This window comes from Zingiber officinale, chromosome 1B (genome assembly GCF_018446385.1).
Source record: "Zingiber officinale cultivar Zhangliang chromosome 1B, Zo_v1.1, whole genome shotgun sequence".
NCBI lineage: Eukaryota > Viridiplantae > Streptophyta > Magnoliopsida > Zingiberales > Zingiberaceae > Zingiber > Zingiber officinale.
The window spans coordinates 18,637,125-18,653,935 of record NC_055986.1 but is presented as its reverse complement, the minus strand read 5'-3'; the positions used below and the strand labels follow the sequence as shown (position 1 = coordinate 18,653,935).

Sequence of the window (16,811 nt, the reverse complement as noted above, 5' to 3'; positions counted from 1 at the left end):
AAGTTAAAGCCTTTTAACGGCCCATTCTTAATCTGGTAGGTCTCGAAGCTCTCAAGGGCCACTTGAACACCCATCCTCTGCTCAAAGGTCTCTCTATAATTTCTAACACAGCTTGGAAATTGGTGTGGTGAATCAATCAATGATGTAGATATGCAAATGTTGGTGTGGTGAATCAATGCATAAGCAATGTTAATGCATGGGCGAGAATATTCGAGGAAACTCCTCATGTATATAATTGAAACCCTCGAATATTATTAAGGCATAATATTAAATCAAAACCTAAAGTTGTGGGTTGATCCTTTCTGCTGCTGCTGCTGCTGCTGCTGCTGCTTTGGTTCGGTTCGGGTACCCTCCCCTGTCAGCAGCCCCATTCGATGGAGAAGGCCTCCAAGGTGACGCCTTTCCGCCTCACCTCCCTTATTCGCCTCGAGGCGAATCCTCATCTCGCCCTCCAGCTCTTCCGCAACCCTGTCCCATCTCACTCCAAGACCTTCCGCCGCAGCGCGCGATCTTACGACCTTGTCATCTGCAAGCTTGGCAAGGGCCGCATGTTCATGGAGATGGAGGAAGTCCTCAGCCAGATGAGTTTAGAGACCCGCTTTGTCGCCAAGGAAGCCCTCTTCTGCCGTATCATCTCCTTCTACGGCCGAGCCCGCATGCCGGCCGAAGCACGCCGCACCTTCGAGCGCATCCCTTCCTTCCGCTGCCTCCGGACCATCCGGTCCTTCAACACCCTCCTCCACGCCACCATCTCTTGCGGCGACCTAGAGGGTGCCAATTCTTTGCTCCGTGGCCTCGATGACTACTGTCTGACCCCCGACGCGTGCACATACAACGTACTGATCCGCGCCCGTATAGCTTCAGGCTCTCTTCCAGGAGCATGGGAGTTGTTTGACGATATGCGGACGAGAGGGATCGATCCAACTGATTTCACATTTGCCACTCTGGTATCCGGTTTTTGTGCCAATTCAATGCTGGATGACGCTTTTAGGCTAAAAGAGACGATGGTGAAGCAATACAATGTGAAGCCCAATGTTTGTGTATACAAGTCTCTGCTCAAAGGTCTCTGTAAAGATGGCAACTTGGACCTCGCACTTCAGCTAAAAGAAGAGATGCTTTTAGACACAAATTTGAAGTTGGACTCCACTGCCTATTCTACCCTGATTCGTTTTCTCTTTGAAGCGAGCAGGAAAGGAGAGGTGGTTGATATTCTGGAGGAAATGAAGCGACTTGGGTTAAAGCCGGATGTTGTGACTTACAATGCAATTCTCAGTGGGTTCTGCAAAGATGAGAAGGACTTTGACGCCGCCTATGAGACTCTGAATGAGATGGCGAAACAAGGATGCAAGCCAGATGTCGTGAGTTACAACATAATCATTTCCGGACTTTGTGAGGCGGGTAAGTGGATGGATGCAAGTGAGCTTTTTGATGATATGCCAAGAAGGGGATGCCCTGCTGATGTTGTATCTTACCGGACTTTATTCAAGGGTCTATGTGATGCTGGACAAATCCGAAGGGCAAGGATGGTTATGGATGAGATGTTGTTCAAAGGGTATAAACCTTTTCCAGTGAGTTTGTGGAAATTTTTGGAGAAATTGCTGGATGGAGAGGAGAATTGGAGTTTGGTTGGGTCAACTTTGACTAATTTGGTGAAGGCAAATGCTATGGGCTCTGATGAGTGGCAGAAGATAATTACTACTACATTGGTCGAGTCAGAGAATTTGATAGTTAAGGAGCTTTTGCATAGTTTGGCAGTAAATTGAATGGCCTCATATATCCTGGCAACTGTGACCAAAGTGGGTGCTGGATCAGGCCATCATAGAAGATGAATGTTGGAAAATTTTGTATACTCTTACCCAGGTTTGAAGCTTTGCATGGACCAGAGAAAATTAGAGTCTAGTAAAATTTTGTCAGCATGTAAGAAATTTAGGATCTCGACCACGAAGGCATGACTGTCAGCATTCAAGAGTCTCTATAATAGTGCTAACATATCTCTTTGTACAGTTCGAGCACTCTCAACCAGAGTTCTCTTGTAAGCTGTACACAAGGTGAGCAGAAACCTTCTCATCGTACAATAAGTGCAAATTTCCCCTTGTCCATTATATGTTTAACTTGAAATTTTCACCAATGTTGCATAAAGTGTCCATGCTAAATATCCGTGTAAATAGCTCTTTGTTCATTTATAAGGAAGAATGAATGGTGATTCTTTTTAAACGTACAGTAGACTGACCTTGAGTAGGCAACTGAAATCAGATATAAATATTACATCATGTAGTCAACAGAAGATTAACTATCTGATTAATTAGTTAGACGACGGGAGAAATTAGGAAATCAACATTTAGAAATCCTACTTATTAGCTTTTTTCTCATCTATGGCCAAAACATATTAACTATCTTCGAAGTATGAATGTCTTTGTATGCACATATCTTGTTTCTTTCATTATGAAATTATATATGCGAACAAATTCCATGTTAAAACTAGTTGTAATTTGATTGATGCACTAATGTGGACTTTATTTTACTACAGAGAATTATCATAGGTGAAGTAGTCAGACATAAGAAACAACTACTCAACCATGCTTGAGAGCAATGCAGAAACATAGAACGATTCTTGTATTCTTCCATCTCAGAATAATAAAAAGTTGCACTACAATACTTACTGGTTTTCTAACAAATATACCTCTTCATAGTTTGACATTTTAAGTTATTGAGAAGCAATTATCATTGGGGAAGGAATCGCAGGGCAATTCTCCTTTGGTAAGCATTGCATTATAGCATACACCAAATTTGTGTTACTCAATTTCTCTGCCAGAGGAGAACTGCACTGTGATTCTATCACTCCACATTTATCCTCCTCGTGTTTGTCTGACCAGGCTTGAGTATAGGCGATGATCAACGACACATTTATTGCACCTGGAAGTGAAGATAATTTATGGATATGCTACAGGATATCCTTCCAAGGCTCTATTATTCTTTAGATGCTACCTTAGCTTTCTTCCTTTAGATTGCGCTTTTGGAATTGCACTAGTGGGTATTCCATGAACAATTGATATATTGTTTGAACAATTGAGGATATGGTTATGAGGGATTTCAAAAGTGTCTTTTTAAATATTTAGAACCTAAGATTCAGAAATTCATGGAAGTTATAAATCCTTGTTAAACTATGCATGCAAGTGGTACTGCAACCACATGTATGGACTAATGATATATGCCTACTCAAATTTGAAATAAAATCTGTTGACCTTCCAAGAATAATCTTTATGCTCACATCTTTTGGTTGGGTATTCTCTTGGTCATGGAGCATTCTCTTGGATCTACCATAGGTGTTCTGCTGTTTATTCTACATAGTTTTGGTGCTGTATTGGATTACAGAAAAAGGCACGTGAGACGAGAGTTTTAGGAACAATTCTTTGTCGAGTGAAAACTTACCCTATTATTATGCACAATATCTTTTTAAACATGATTGGGCACACTTCTTTTTTATTGCTATAAACGACAATCTTGAGCTTCAAATGATGAATGAATTTCTTGTTGCTTGAATTAGAATTGGAAGAATTAATTGATAGAATAAATCTTCTTATCGAACTCTTGTGGCAGTTTTTTCTGTTACTAGGATGATATATTACTTTTTAAAATAGATCTAACAATCTAATTCTGTCAATACCTATGCTTCCGTGAAAAACAATGACGAAAATCAAATAGAGCACATAGTCAACGATAGTTTGTAAATTTTTAAAATTGGAAAACTATATTTTTAATTAAAAAGAAGCACTACTTTAACGGAATCACGTAGATGAAATTTTTGAGTATTCAAATCATGCCTCTTACAATTATCAAATTATGTATTTTATATCTATATCCATTTTACCTCTTCATATTTACCTCAATTGATTCAGGATATTATTAGTAGCCCTAAAGTCTTAATTGATTGATACAGTATAATAATTAATTAAAAAATTTTAATTTATATTTAAAAATTATTATTTAAATTAATATTTAAATATATGGATATAATTAAGAGAATTAGACGAACACATAGGATTTAGTTTAGTATTATTTCAAGCTTTCTAGGTTTATTAGTTAGTTTTAATCAAAATCGACTTATAGACTTAGATAGTTCGGAATGACATGAAATCAAGTTATATATGTTGGTCTAGTTCTCCTGATTATATCAATACCTTCAAATATCAAATTGACATATTGTATTGAGTGTAGTAGTGATTTTTTTAACATGAATCAATTTTTTTTTGAAGACATAAAAAAGTGTCGCCCTCAATATTGTTAGGATAAAAAAAAATTACATATCTTTACAATGATATAATATTATTTATTTAGGTCTAAGCCTCATAAATTTATTTTTGGGCTATACCTAAAATATTTAATACTAATGGAAATATTGTTCTATTTTAAATCCATGATCTTTTCCATCTTTTAAACTGTAAGTATCCAGTCACTCTTGACCTGCTCCCGACTTCCTCTTAAATATTCGGTCACTTTTGATTTGCTTGAGTCTTCTTCTCAACTTTGTTCAAGGCTACTCTATGCTCTTATGAATTTGTTTTTGAGCTCTATCCAAAATGTTTCATACCAATGAAAATATCTTTCATCTTTTAAATCCATGATTTTTTCTATGTATTTTCAATATGGGGCTTTTATTGTATTCCTAACAAATATGGAGTATGGAAATAATGTTTAAGAGTATGGATATAATCAAGAGAATTAGACGAATACATAAAATTTTGTTGCATGTCATTCCAAGTTCTTTAAGTTCATCAATTGATTTTGATCAGTTTCGATTAAAATTAGCTAATAGACCTAAAGAGCTCAGAATGACTAGAACTAGGTCCTATATATTCGTCTATTTCTCCTGATTACATCTATGTTCTTAAACATCAATTTCACAAATTATATTGAGAGCAGTGATTTTTTGAACAAAAATCAGATTTTTTTGAACACGTATGCGTTAAAAAAATTATCCCTCTCAGACGTATGAAAATAACATTCGAGGAGCATGGATATAATCAAGAAAGCTAGACGAACACATAGGATCTGATTTTATGTCATTCCGAGATCTTTAAGTCCATAAGCTAGTTTTGACCAATTTCGACCAAAATCATCTGACAAACCTAGAGAGGTCGTAATGCCATCAAATTAAGTCGTATGTATTTGTCTAGTTCTCCTAATTATATTCATGTCCTCAAATATCAATTTGACATACTATATTGAGAGCGATGATTTTTTTTATTAAAAATTAAAATTTTTGAACACATTTATATTAAAAAAATTTGTTGATCTCAATATGATATAGAACTAAAGAGCTTGGAATGATATGAAATTGTATTCTATGTATTCGTATTGTCCTTTTGTTTATATCTATACTCTCAACTATATATTAATATATTATATCTAGAGAAGTTATTTTTAAACACTAATGAGATTTTTCATACATATTTGTATTCAAAAAATCACTACTCTCAGTAGTATATCAAATTGATGTTTGAAGGTATGAATATAATCAAGAGAATCAGACGAACATATAAGACCTGGTTCTATGTTATTTCGAGTTATCTAGATTTATCAACTGATTTTGATCGAAATATACTAATGGATCTAGAGATCTCGATATGATATGGAATAAGATCGTATTGTTCGTCTAGTTATCCTGATTATATTCATGCTCTTAAATATTAATTAAATATTAATTATATTTTATGATTTAAATTTAGGGTTATAGAATCATTTTCAATCCATTGACAGATTTATCAGTCAATCAATTTATATAATGTAAGAATTAATTAGGAATAATAAGCCGGCAAAATCGGTATAAGATGATGGGTACTTGATTTAATAATTTTAAAACTTACATGATTTAGATATTTCAAAATGTCATCCGTCCGTGATGCTGCCATTTGCTGAATAATTAAAGAATATACTCTTTTTAGTATATTTTAGATTCAAATTAAAGAAAAGTGAATTTTTTTTGTATGTATGTATTTATTTATTTATTTTATTTGATAGTATTATCTATGCTAATTTACTCGCATTATATATTTTATAATTTGATTTGTTTATTTTTAGGAAAAAAAAATATCGTCAATGTACAAGATATATAATATATTGATAGCCAACTTAATGCGTTAATCGCGACAGTATGTTGGAAAAGGAAGAGAGAGACGATAGAGAAAGATCAAACACCGATCGCTTGTCTTGCGTAAGATACGCTTCCCTCTTCTCCTTTCAGAGGTTCCGTCGCCATGTCCCACTTTGACGTCATGTCCAGGTTTCGTCATTGGATAACTTCCCTGAGTGGAGTGTGTGGCAAGACAGGGGAGCCGGTGAAAGGAGCGATAAGCTCGATGGCGTCACAAACTTGGAAGACTTGTTTTCACTTCTCTCCCGGGCTATGATGGCCTATGGGTGCCCTCGCATCGCGAGAGCCTCTCCTCTCTTCGCTGGCTGCTGTGATTGTTGTTATTAGCTGATTTGCTTCCTGAATTAGATAGCCAAAATATCGAATCATTCTCTAAAACTTCTTCGCTTCGTACGGCCCCAGAGTGTTGAACCGATCCTTCCGCTTCCTCCTCGTCTCGGCTTCCTTCGTTTCCTCTCTTGTTCTCCGTGGTGTGAGGTTTTCTTTGTTTCTCTCTCTCTTTCTCTCTCCCCGTATATCCGTCGCTGCCCGACCCCGAAGGTATGCCTTATTCTTTTGTTTTTATTTTAATTCGGTTGCCATATCGGTAATATAGATCAGGGAATTGAGATGAGCCGGAGTAGATAAGCTGTTTTTTGTTTGGGGGATTAGGTTTTGTTTCTTTTCGAGGGCTTCAAGAATGATTTATGTCTGTAATAAATAGAAAAGTTGTTATTTGGCATGCAGGAATTAGTGATTTGTGATGGAGATACGGATCTTGGAAATAAGAACAAGTCTCGGAAGGGTTTCTTTCACTGTTCCGGAGTGAGGATTTGGGGGGTTCGAGTATCGTGATTTGGCACAGGAAGTGGAAAGGTGGATTCTGCGAGGGAATTCAACCGATTGGTTTCTATTTTTTTCTCGTTGACTTTTCATTTTTGTATGGGATGAGGAATTTGTGAAATAATAGGAGAAAAGAGATTTTTTGGAGTTTGCTTCAATTCGTTTGGGAGCATCTCTTCCTTTGGTGGCGGGATTGATGGGGAATAAGATTGGGAAAAGGAGGCAAGTGGTGGATGAGAAGTATACAAGGCCACAGGGACTGTATCAGCACAAAGATATCGATCATAAGAAGCTGAGGAAGCTCATTCTTGAGTCCAAATTGGCACCTTGCTACCCAGGTCTCGATGACCACTCTTTCAATCTGGAAGAGTGCCCCATTTGCTTTCTGGTATCTTCTCTATTCAATTTTAATTTTATTGTTGTTGTGATCTATTTAAGAAATTTAGTCTTGAAGGCCTTGTATTTTTTCTTCCTGAATCTTGGATGACTGTTAAATGTACATTTTGTGTTCAGTATTATCCAAGCCTTAACCGATCCAGATGTTGCATGAAAGGCATATGCACAGGTACTATGCAAATTTATGTTCATTGTACAATGTAATTAATTATTAAGTTTTTATTTTCTTGTATTTTGTTTAGTTGCTCTTCTCAAGTTGGTTTCTTCTGCAGAGTGTTTCCTTCAGATGAAACCATCACATTCTGCTCGCCCAACACAGTATCCTTTGCCTTTATGCTAAATTTTGTCTGGTTCTAACTTGCATTTAGTTACTTATGCGATTATATTTTAATGGAGATAATCGAGTATTGGATAAATAATGTCCACTTGACTTTGAAGATGCCCCTTTTGTAAAACTTCCAACTATGCTGTGGAATATCGTGGGGCGAAGACAAAAGAGGAGAAGGGCGTAGAACAAGTTGTAAGTTTCTCAGTTTCCCTCCTGCTGTGGAATTTCAGTGTTCTATTCTGCCTTTTGATGGGTCTTATTTACCAAGATTGCTCCCTAAATGCAGGAAGAACAGAAGGTAATAGAAGCCCAAATAAGGATTCGGCAGCAAGAGTTGCAAGATGAAGCTGAAAAGATAAATAAGAGACCAGATATTAATTCATCTAAAAGGATAATGACTCCAACAGATGCTGGATACCATGATATAAATAATACCTCTGCTTCTGGTCTGCTTTAGACTTGTGATTCTAATTTTATTAAAAAAAAAAATTAAACTGCTTCATTTATCTTTATTGTTCATTAAACAGTTCACCATTCAAATATCACAAGGCAAAGTAATTTTGGTTCATCTCAAGCCTCGTGCTCTGCACTTGCAAGCATGCAGTTTCCACACGCAAGGCAGAATAGGTATGCCTGGTATGCAATTTGAGCCAATAAGTAATTGGTTGATATCATCATACAAATCTAGAGAGTGAGCCATATAGATGAGTAATACTACTTTAGAATGCATGTTGCAATCATGTTGGTTATTGTGGTTGAAAATTTACTTCTTACAATACATTTTTGCATTTCTATGTTTGTTCTTTAAGATGATTGATTTTTTATCTAGTTTGTAAATGATTTGGTATGATATTACAAATGATAGGATATGAAATGGAAATTATATTGTGGTAGAGTTTGACTCTTAGAAATATTAATTTGTTTTTAATATTTATCAAATTTTCTATTATATTACAGTAGGTTTTTTTTTTTATTTGTTTTCTTGCTTTCCATTGCTTCACCCACTGCATTTTGTAATCTGGATCACTTGTATGAGTATGAACATATCCTAGATGCATGATGAAGGTCCTTAAATAAAAGTACATTTGGGTTATTAGGAAATGACATGATGGATGTGCATATTAACTAGTGTTGTAAATGGCAGTAGGCGGTGGCGGTGTTGTCAGTGACCGCCTACCCCCTCGGCCGCCTAGGCGGTTGAATATTGTTTTTTTAACTATTTTTATACATAATTAAATAATATATTAACTAAAGGATAAAAAATTAAATAAAGCATCAATTTATTTTTTAAAAATACTATAAAATATATTGACTAAAAATAAAAAAAGTTAATCTAAATATTTTTTTTTTAAAAAATAAATAATAATAATTTTTTAAATATCTATTACATTGATAAAATAATTTTAATTAAGTCTATTTAAATTATCCCAATCATGGTTAAAATTATTAATCTAAAGTTTCGATTAAATCCTAAGTTAAAAAAAACCTATTCTATTCGGCGATTAACCTCGGCGTTTCACCTTCGAACATGTTGTCGAACGCGTCGCGTCCAGACCAATTGTCGGGCCTAGGCGATGAGTCCGGAGCGTTGCACATGCCCGAACACATCGCCCAAGCTTAGCAACGGGCTCAGATGATTCGTGTGGGTCTGGCGATGCGTGCGGACGCATCGCCAGCAACATGCGTCGAGTCTGAAGCGGAAACACTGAACCACTGCCTAAACCACCGCCTTTCCCAAGGTGATGTGGTTGAGGTCCGCCTCCTGCCTAGGCGGCCACCTCAACCGCCATTTAAAGCACTGATATTATCACATTCTAAGAAAAAATTGCATAAGAAATATATAGTGATAAACAACTAATTATACAAATAACAAATGTTTGAAGGACAAGATGTAAGATGATAAAAATAATGGCAGCTCGCTACACAAAGCTCGTGCCATCGGGAAAGGGTCTATTGTACGCAACCTTATCTTGCTTTGCAAGAGGCTATTTCCGAGACTCGAACCCGTGACTTCTAGATCACACGGCAACAACTTTACCATTGTACGAAAGCTCCCCTTCAAGGTGTAAGATGATAGAAGCAGTAAACAATGAAACATATGCAATCTCTAATTGACTAGGATGTTTACCGGCTTAGGTAGGGGTATAAGGTTTCGTTAAAGAAAATAGTCACATAAAAACAAAAGATATTTTGATGTTTTTAGTTTTTAGTTTTTTTTTATACTGTCCTATATAGAGCTCATAGTAGCAAAATATATTGTAAGTACTGATATGATCATAGAACAATTGAAATCCTAAAGGACCAAGAGAAATTTTGTTTGATTCAATACAATCTAATACATTCCATGTAGAAAAAAAAAACTGTTGTCCATTAGCAATGAAGCCTGTACCATTAAACTTAATACTTTGTAAACTAAACAACTCCATATATAAAGAAAATAATGAATATTCTGTACACAATGGAAGTAGGTAGATCAGGGTGAAGAGTCTTGAAGTTGACTATGATGTAGAAGAATAAATCTTGTTTGGAAATTCAGGTATCGACATTGAACTTTCTACTTGACTGTGAAATAAATGAGGAAATAACATATGATTCATTGTAAATCAAGCAACTCAATATAGAAAGAAAAAGATGAATATTCTGTTACCTAATAGAAGTAGGCAGATTAGCGTGAAGAGACTTGAAGTTGATTATGATGTGGAAGAATAAATCTTGTTCAGAAATTCAGGATTTGACAGTGAACTTCCTACTTGATGTTGAAATAAATGAAGAATAAATCGTGTCTCATTGTACCTCATCCTTGACAATGAGGGTGGAATCAGCATTCAGCAGTGACTAAGAAGTCTTGATACACCAATGTCATCTTCTTCATCTTTTCATTTACCGTGATTGTTGTTTCCCTCTCTTTAGTAGCATTGATGCCACCAAGATTCAAGAGTATACAGTGAGGGAGAAATCAACAATTATTATCATATTATAAAGGAGGAATCTAGAATGAAATGTTTTGTTCTGTCATTTCTTTTCAATATTGAAAAATAATAGTAGATATTCTTTCAAGATGTTCTAGATATGAATTTAATTGCTTTGTTGTGATAATGTCCATATTCTTTTAATTATATTATACATAAAATAGAATATTTATTGGAACTTTCAGTCCTTGAGTGGCCTGGTGCGACTATGAGTTTTATGATATTTGGGTAAAGGGTTTAACATATACCTTGCTTTTGTATTTGATTTGTGTATCTAAGTGTGCAAGGATTTAGATATACATACATTGAGTATCTGATGGTTCAAATTTTGTTAAAGATTGGAGAAAGGGTGGTATGGGACACTCGAGAGATTGTGGACTTAGATATTGAGTACTTGATGGCTCAAATTTCGTGGAAGATTGGAGAAGGGTGGTATAGGACACTTGAGCATCAAAGTAGTTGTGTTGGAAAGTATGCAAGTGGTGCAAAAAGGATAGCAAGAAAGTGAGCCAAAAGGCTTGGTGCATTTGAGGAATGAAAAGTTTGATGGCAGATTTTTGGAGATGCACTTTATAAGCTAAGCGAGAAGGATGATACAAGAAAGGAATCGAGGGCTAGGTGCATCTGATGGACGAGAAACTTAACAGGAAATTGACAGTAGAAGGTCTCATGGCGGAAGGCAGGTGAGTTGAGAGTTGAGTGGTAATGTACTGGGGTGTAGGTAGATCTCAAATTAGGTGAACTCAGACATTAGATGGGTTGAAGTGAACTTACTAGGCGACTAAAATATATAAATAGTCGATTGATGCAGTTGGTTAAAAAACCTTCTATATTCGATGTTTCTGTTTGGACCAATCTACTGAGTATTTATTGTTTGAGAAATTGAAAGAATTGGTCGCGAGCTGCAAGATTTGATCAAGGCAGTCGGCTAATGCACCTTGAATGAAGCAATCATCATAGGAATCAATCACAAGCCACTGGAATCAGTTGGATCAGTCGATTGATAGTGAAAGATCAGATGGGAAGATCGGGTCAAGATTTCACTACGTGGAGGAGGCTTGAAAAGAAGATTCAGAGGCCATGAAGAATAGATATTAATTCATTATTTTCATTGCTATTGTTGAGCTTTATTGTAAAACTGTAGAATTCTGTCATAAGTCTCCAAAGCTATCATCCTTGACAATCTTGTAAGAGATTTCTCTACCTTCCACATTTTACCAAAGAGGAGGAAACATAGATGATTCCTAGAGCGGTCCACTTAAAGAATCATAGGTTGTGGACTAAGAGTTTGGGGGTAGCCAAATCACATTACGTCGCTTCTATCTGTGTGTGGTTTGTGATTGTTTTTTTTTTTTTTGTATTATTATTGTTTTCCACTACTAATTGTGTTTTTTGACATGTTATTCACTCTCGTGTTCATTTTCACCTCACTATCAGCACGATCCAACCATATTGTATTATTTTGCATCTTAGAATATAAAATTATTAAGTTAGGTCTTACAGTTTTAACTGAACCTACAATTCAGGAATAGATAGAATTAGTAATTTGAAAAATTCATCAATTTGGTTCTCGATATAATTCTCAGATAATCTTGCTGGTGTAGTATTTGTGTACCCAGTCCAGCTAGTTCAGATTACAGTTTGTAACAATGTGAGTGTTTGCTCTCCTGGTAATGTTAACATCAATTCTTTTCCCTTCTTTCCATTGTCAATGTAATATTTTGTTCAGATTTTATTATTGCCATCAAGATTTGCTGAAACCAAGGCACCGATATAAGTGAAATTATAGAGAAACTAGACTTCTGCTGTAAGTCATTGAAGTCATGTCCCTGAATGACATTAAATAATTTACTAGATCATATTTTCTCTCCTTTGTTGGTTATCTCTTGGAGAAAGTTGATTACACTTTTATTTTTCCATCAGCTAAGTTGTTGGATTCTTATGGTTAACTGAAATATGCAATTCCATAGTGTGTATGACATGTCTGACAATTTATTTTTATCTTCATCCACGTTGGTAATCAAGTCATATGAAGCCTATTTGTTCATCTCTCATTTCATTACTCTGAAATGCAGGGATGACAACTTTGACCTGGATCTTGAGGACATAATGATCATGGAAGCAATCTGGCTTTCCGTTCAGGTAATATTATCCGCACATGGAATTCAGGAAATATTTAGGTATACAGGGGACCAACTTTATGCAGATGCATATTTGAATAACTATTCTATTTTATATTCTTTCCCGAGCTTGTGAAATGTATCTCCTGTTTTACTTAGGGCTTCTTGCTTACATTAGCTTCTACAATACATGCGTCATTTGTATAAGTCTCTTGTTTTGATACAGCCATACCACAAAAAAAAAGGAAAGAAAAAAAACCTCTTGGTATCGAACTTATTGGTTGTATATTTTGAGCAGGAGCAATCATCTAAAGGTAATTCAGGTACTACAGACAGCTTCTTGCCTGGACCATCAATGTCAGTTGGGCCATGCAATGCCCATGGAGCAAATATTGTGAAACCATCTCCATCGGGTGGGCTGGCTTGTGCAGCTGCAGCCTTAGCTGAGCATCAACATATGAATGAAGGTTCATCTCCCTATTTGAATATGGATGTTAAAGATGCTGCTGCAGTTTCTCTAGAGAAGAGGGAAGAGGCAATTGAGGAATTTGGAGAGAGTTCGACTGAGCATTGGTCACTGGTGGCGGAAGAAGGAACCAGCTATGCTGGCTCTGATGGCACGGTTGAAGCTGGGACTACAGCAGAAAGTTTGACTATTGCTCCAGGACATATTATCCCAGAAAGCTTCGAGGAGCAAATGATGATGGCCATGGCTATTTCACTAGCTGAGGCTCAAGCGAGGAGTAATCATGGACTGGGCTTGCTATAATTGTTTGGTGATTTCATTGTACATCTAACAAATTGTATCCTGCCACATTTGTATTTTAGGCCCCCTTTTAGTTTTCCTTCGTCAGTTGGTTATGTTCTTTCTTGATTTTTTTTTTTGTAGAAACATAAAAGGAAAAAAAACAGGGGTATAATTTGTTCAAATATAATTGGAAGTGGTAAAGCGATGTGAAAGCTGCTCTTTCTTCAAATTAAAGCGCATTGTTCCCGTGTAGAATGGAGCAAGGTTTAGCACCAACAGTTAAATGGTTTGACATGCAGGAAACTTTTGGTGCTTATGTATGTGTTTTGTCACCATTTCCAAGAGAAGTGGCTGATTCCACACATGGTATATCAAACAATATAAGTAATGAATAGATTAAGGCAGAAAGCTTTCATAAATAACAAAAACAATGACCTTGAACTTGAGAGCACATAATTACAGAACCAAGGGTACTATTAAGAATACAAACACATTACATTGATCCATTTTTAAGATCAAAGGGCCGCTTCTAGCAATTTCACCTGGATTCAAAAATCCCTAATCTCTAATTAAAATTTTTTTAATCTATTTTATTTACTATTAGATTAAACAGCCGTTGATAATCCTTGACCTCTGTTCTCTAGCTAGAAATTCTTGTTCCAGTCGCTAATATATTTAATGACTGTTAATATTATTCGTTGTGTTTCTCTGAAGAATATTTTTTTTTTAAAAAAAAATTGTGAAATGAATCTAGGAAAGCAGCTCCTTGAGCATGCTCTGTTGCTCTATGATCTAGTAGTCTTCAAACCAACATAAACCAACACCAATTATGTTTACCCATTTCTAAAATTTTATCATGTTTTTATTCCTAGTTAGATCAACAGACCCTGGAAATTATGACTAATTGATCTGTCCAATCAACTTCAATACATATCCTGAATAGTAGAGCAATTATTGATCCATCTGGAAATTAAACTATCAAAGGAGGAACTAGGTGCAAAGGCAAACCTCCACGTAGAAATTAATCATCAATAAGATTAAAATGATGACAAGGTGTCGAGGTCTCAACACTAAACTGAAAGCTGCCTTGGTTGTCATCTTCGTTCCATATTTATCCATCTTGTAAATTTGAAGGCATTGTGTCATTATCCTTCATTTACAAAACAAGATTTATCAAGAACTTTCAAATTTCATACTTATTGAAAAAGGCAAACAAGTTGTACAATTAAATTACACTGTGAATAGTGGCAGGCTAACTAGTCGATAGTGAGTCTTAAATAAGATTCATGGTGTAGTCAAGTTGATATTCGAGTGATAGAGTCATTTGTAAGGTCCATTAAGGTACATTCTTCTTAAAATTAAATGTGCTCCCATCTAAGAGGTGTTAAATAATGAAAAAAAGGAGTGAAATTGCCTTTTTCTTTGTAGAATAACATACGCTAACCCATTATTTTCAATAATTTTCCATGTTTTTTCTTCAGATTGAGTATAAGAAAAAAGTGAGATTTATCCCACCAGTAAGAAATGGGTCGCCACAAATAAATTAAAAGTTGCTATAATTAATGCGCCTAATATGCTAAATAAATAATCTGTGCTGCTTCACCTAGTCATTTAACGATAGATTATAAATTAACATCATAATTTACCTCCCTTTCTATAGGGACGAGTTATAAATGCTACAATAAAATTAAAATATGGTTGATTAAGACTGAATAATTTATCCGGACTTGCTTTTGCCACCTATGAAACTTTCACAGTAACATCACCTAATTTGACATGTAAATTAATTAGCGAGAAGATACAAAAAAAAAAAAAAAAAAAAAAAAAAAAAAGGGCTCAAATAAACAAAACAAGATATTAACTTGGTGGGACGGTGATGCCATAAAAGGCATTCCATCCTTATCATTTCTTTCGTAGGATAAAGAAACCAACAGAGCCACCGCCGTTGGATTCCACCTCGTTCTTTTCTTCCCTGATAAATCCAACAACCGCTTGCATTGTTATTCTCCTCCACCAACGCGTGTTTTCTGTGTTTTCTTCCCCAGCTTTTGCCGCCATGGTGATGTTGACCATGCCAGTTCTAAAGCAGAGCAGCTTCTGCTGCGGTGTTCCTGTGATCAGCCTCTCGGAGCCGGACTCCGGGACTCTCCTCGTCAGAGCCTGCGAAGATCTTGGGCTCTTCAAGGTCACCGACCATGGAATCCCCATGGAGCTCATTGCGAGGCTGGAGGAGGAAGCCTTGCAGTTCTTTGCTCTGCCTGCGGCGGATAAGGAGCTCGCCGGAAAAGCAAACCCCTTCAGTTACGGCAGCAAGAGTATCGGGAGCAATGGAGATTTAGGCTGGGTGGAGTACCTCCTCATGGAGATCACCTCCAAGCCCCTCTCCATGGACTTCCTCCAGAAGCCCTCCGCGAGCTCTTTCCGGTAGGCATGCAGTCTCGACATTAATCCATCATCTATTCTGTTGAGCTCAATTACTGATACTTCATGGTATTATAGCTCTGTTTTGAACGAGTATATATTGGAAGTGAGAAATCTAGCATGTCGGATTCTAGAGTTGATGGCGCAGGGGCTCGGCATCGAGCCAAGCGATGTGTTCAGTAAGTTGGTGATGGACGGGGAGAGTGATTCGATGCTGAGGCTAAACCATTACCCTCCCTGCCCAATGCTTCAAGAGCTCAATGGATTCATGACCGGGTTCGGAGAGCACACCGATCCACAGATCATCTCCGTGTTGAGATCAAACAACACTGCGGGGTTGGAAATCTCCTTGAGAGATGACAGCTGGGTCCCTGTCCTCCCTGATCAAGAATCCTTCTTCATCAATGTCGGAGATTCCTTACAGGTATTTTTGGTTCACATAATTCGTGTCAGAATGATCTTTTTCTTTCTTTCTCCTCGCCCAATGTGATTATGGACTGGAGAGTGGTGTGTTTCAGGTGTTGACAAATGGGAGGTTCAGGAGCGTGAAACACAGGGTGCTGGCCAACGCATTGAAGTCGAGGTTGTCGATGATCTACTTTGGAGGTCCTCCTCCGGGGGAGAGGTTAGCTCCGCTGCCGTTGCTCATGGCGGAGGGAGAACAGAGCCAGTACAGGGAGTTCACGTGGTGCGAGTACAAGTGCTGCGCCTACAAGACTCTGCTTGCGGATAACAGGCTCGACCGCTTCCACAAGTGAGATTGCAGAGCAGAGCAGAGCAGAGGTCGTGCCGAAATCCGATGATGCTTCGGAATACTTTGTGAAACGTTTATGGCTAGAGGGTTTGTTCAAAGTTA

General features: G+C 36.8%; 3 protein-coding genes across 5 annotated transcripts; all 3 read left to right on the top strand.

The window, feature by feature from the left end:
• Positions 1 to 263: 263 nt before the first annotated feature.
• On the top strand, positions 264 to 3,220 carry LOC122052008 (putative pentatricopeptide repeat-containing protein At1g53330). Of its 2 annotated transcripts, XM_042613384.1 has the most exons (3): positions 264 to 2,048; positions 2,528 to 2,757; positions 2,874 to 3,220. In XM_042613384.1, exon 1 carries the CDS (start codon positions 375 to 377, stop codon positions 1,761 to 1,763), a length of 1,389 nt encoding a protein of 462 aa, XP_042469318.1. In that variant the 5' UTR covers positions 264 to 374; the 3' UTR covers positions 1,764 to 2,048; positions 2,528 to 2,757; positions 2,874 to 3,220. The 2 variants fall into 2 exon arrangements, with proteins under 2 accessions (XP_042469318.1, XP_042469327.1); XM_042613393.1 differs by lacking the exon at positions 2,528 to 2,757 and having other exon boundaries at positions 2,874 to 3,219.
• Positions 3,221 to 6,374: 3,154 nt separating this feature from the next.
• LOC122051995 (E3 ubiquitin-protein ligase GW2-like) lies at positions 6,375 to 13,647 on the top strand. 2 transcript variants are annotated; one of them, XM_042613367.1, is made up of 10 exons: positions 6,375 to 6,691; positions 6,878 to 7,006; positions 7,101 to 7,361; positions 7,487 to 7,538; positions 7,642 to 7,687; positions 7,808 to 7,889; positions 7,984 to 8,143; positions 8,225 to 8,333; positions 12,742 to 12,808; positions 13,085 to 13,647. In XM_042613367.1, exons 3-10 carry the CDS (start codon positions 7,170 to 7,172, stop codon positions 13,553 to 13,555), a joined length of 1,179 nt encoding a protein of 392 aa, XP_042469301.1. In that variant the 5' UTR covers positions 6,375 to 6,691; positions 6,878 to 7,006; positions 7,101 to 7,169; the 3' UTR covers positions 13,556 to 13,647. The 2 variants fall into 2 exon arrangements, with proteins under 2 accessions (XP_042469301.1, XP_042469309.1); XM_042613375.1 differs by having other exon boundaries at positions 6,377 to 6,691; positions 6,878 to 7,361; positions 8,225 to 8,324.
• Positions 13,648 to 15,523: 1,876 nt separating this feature from the next.
• LOC122043932 (gibberellin 2-beta-dioxygenase 1-like) lies at positions 15,524 to 16,811 on the top strand. The gene is made up of 3 exons (XM_042604521.1): positions 15,524 to 15,958; positions 16,034 to 16,379; positions 16,474 to 16,811. Exons 1-3 carry the CDS (start codon positions 15,591 to 15,593, stop codon positions 16,711 to 16,713), a joined length of 954 nt encoding a protein of 317 aa, XP_042460455.1. The 5' UTR covers positions 15,524 to 15,590; the 3' UTR covers positions 16,714 to 16,811.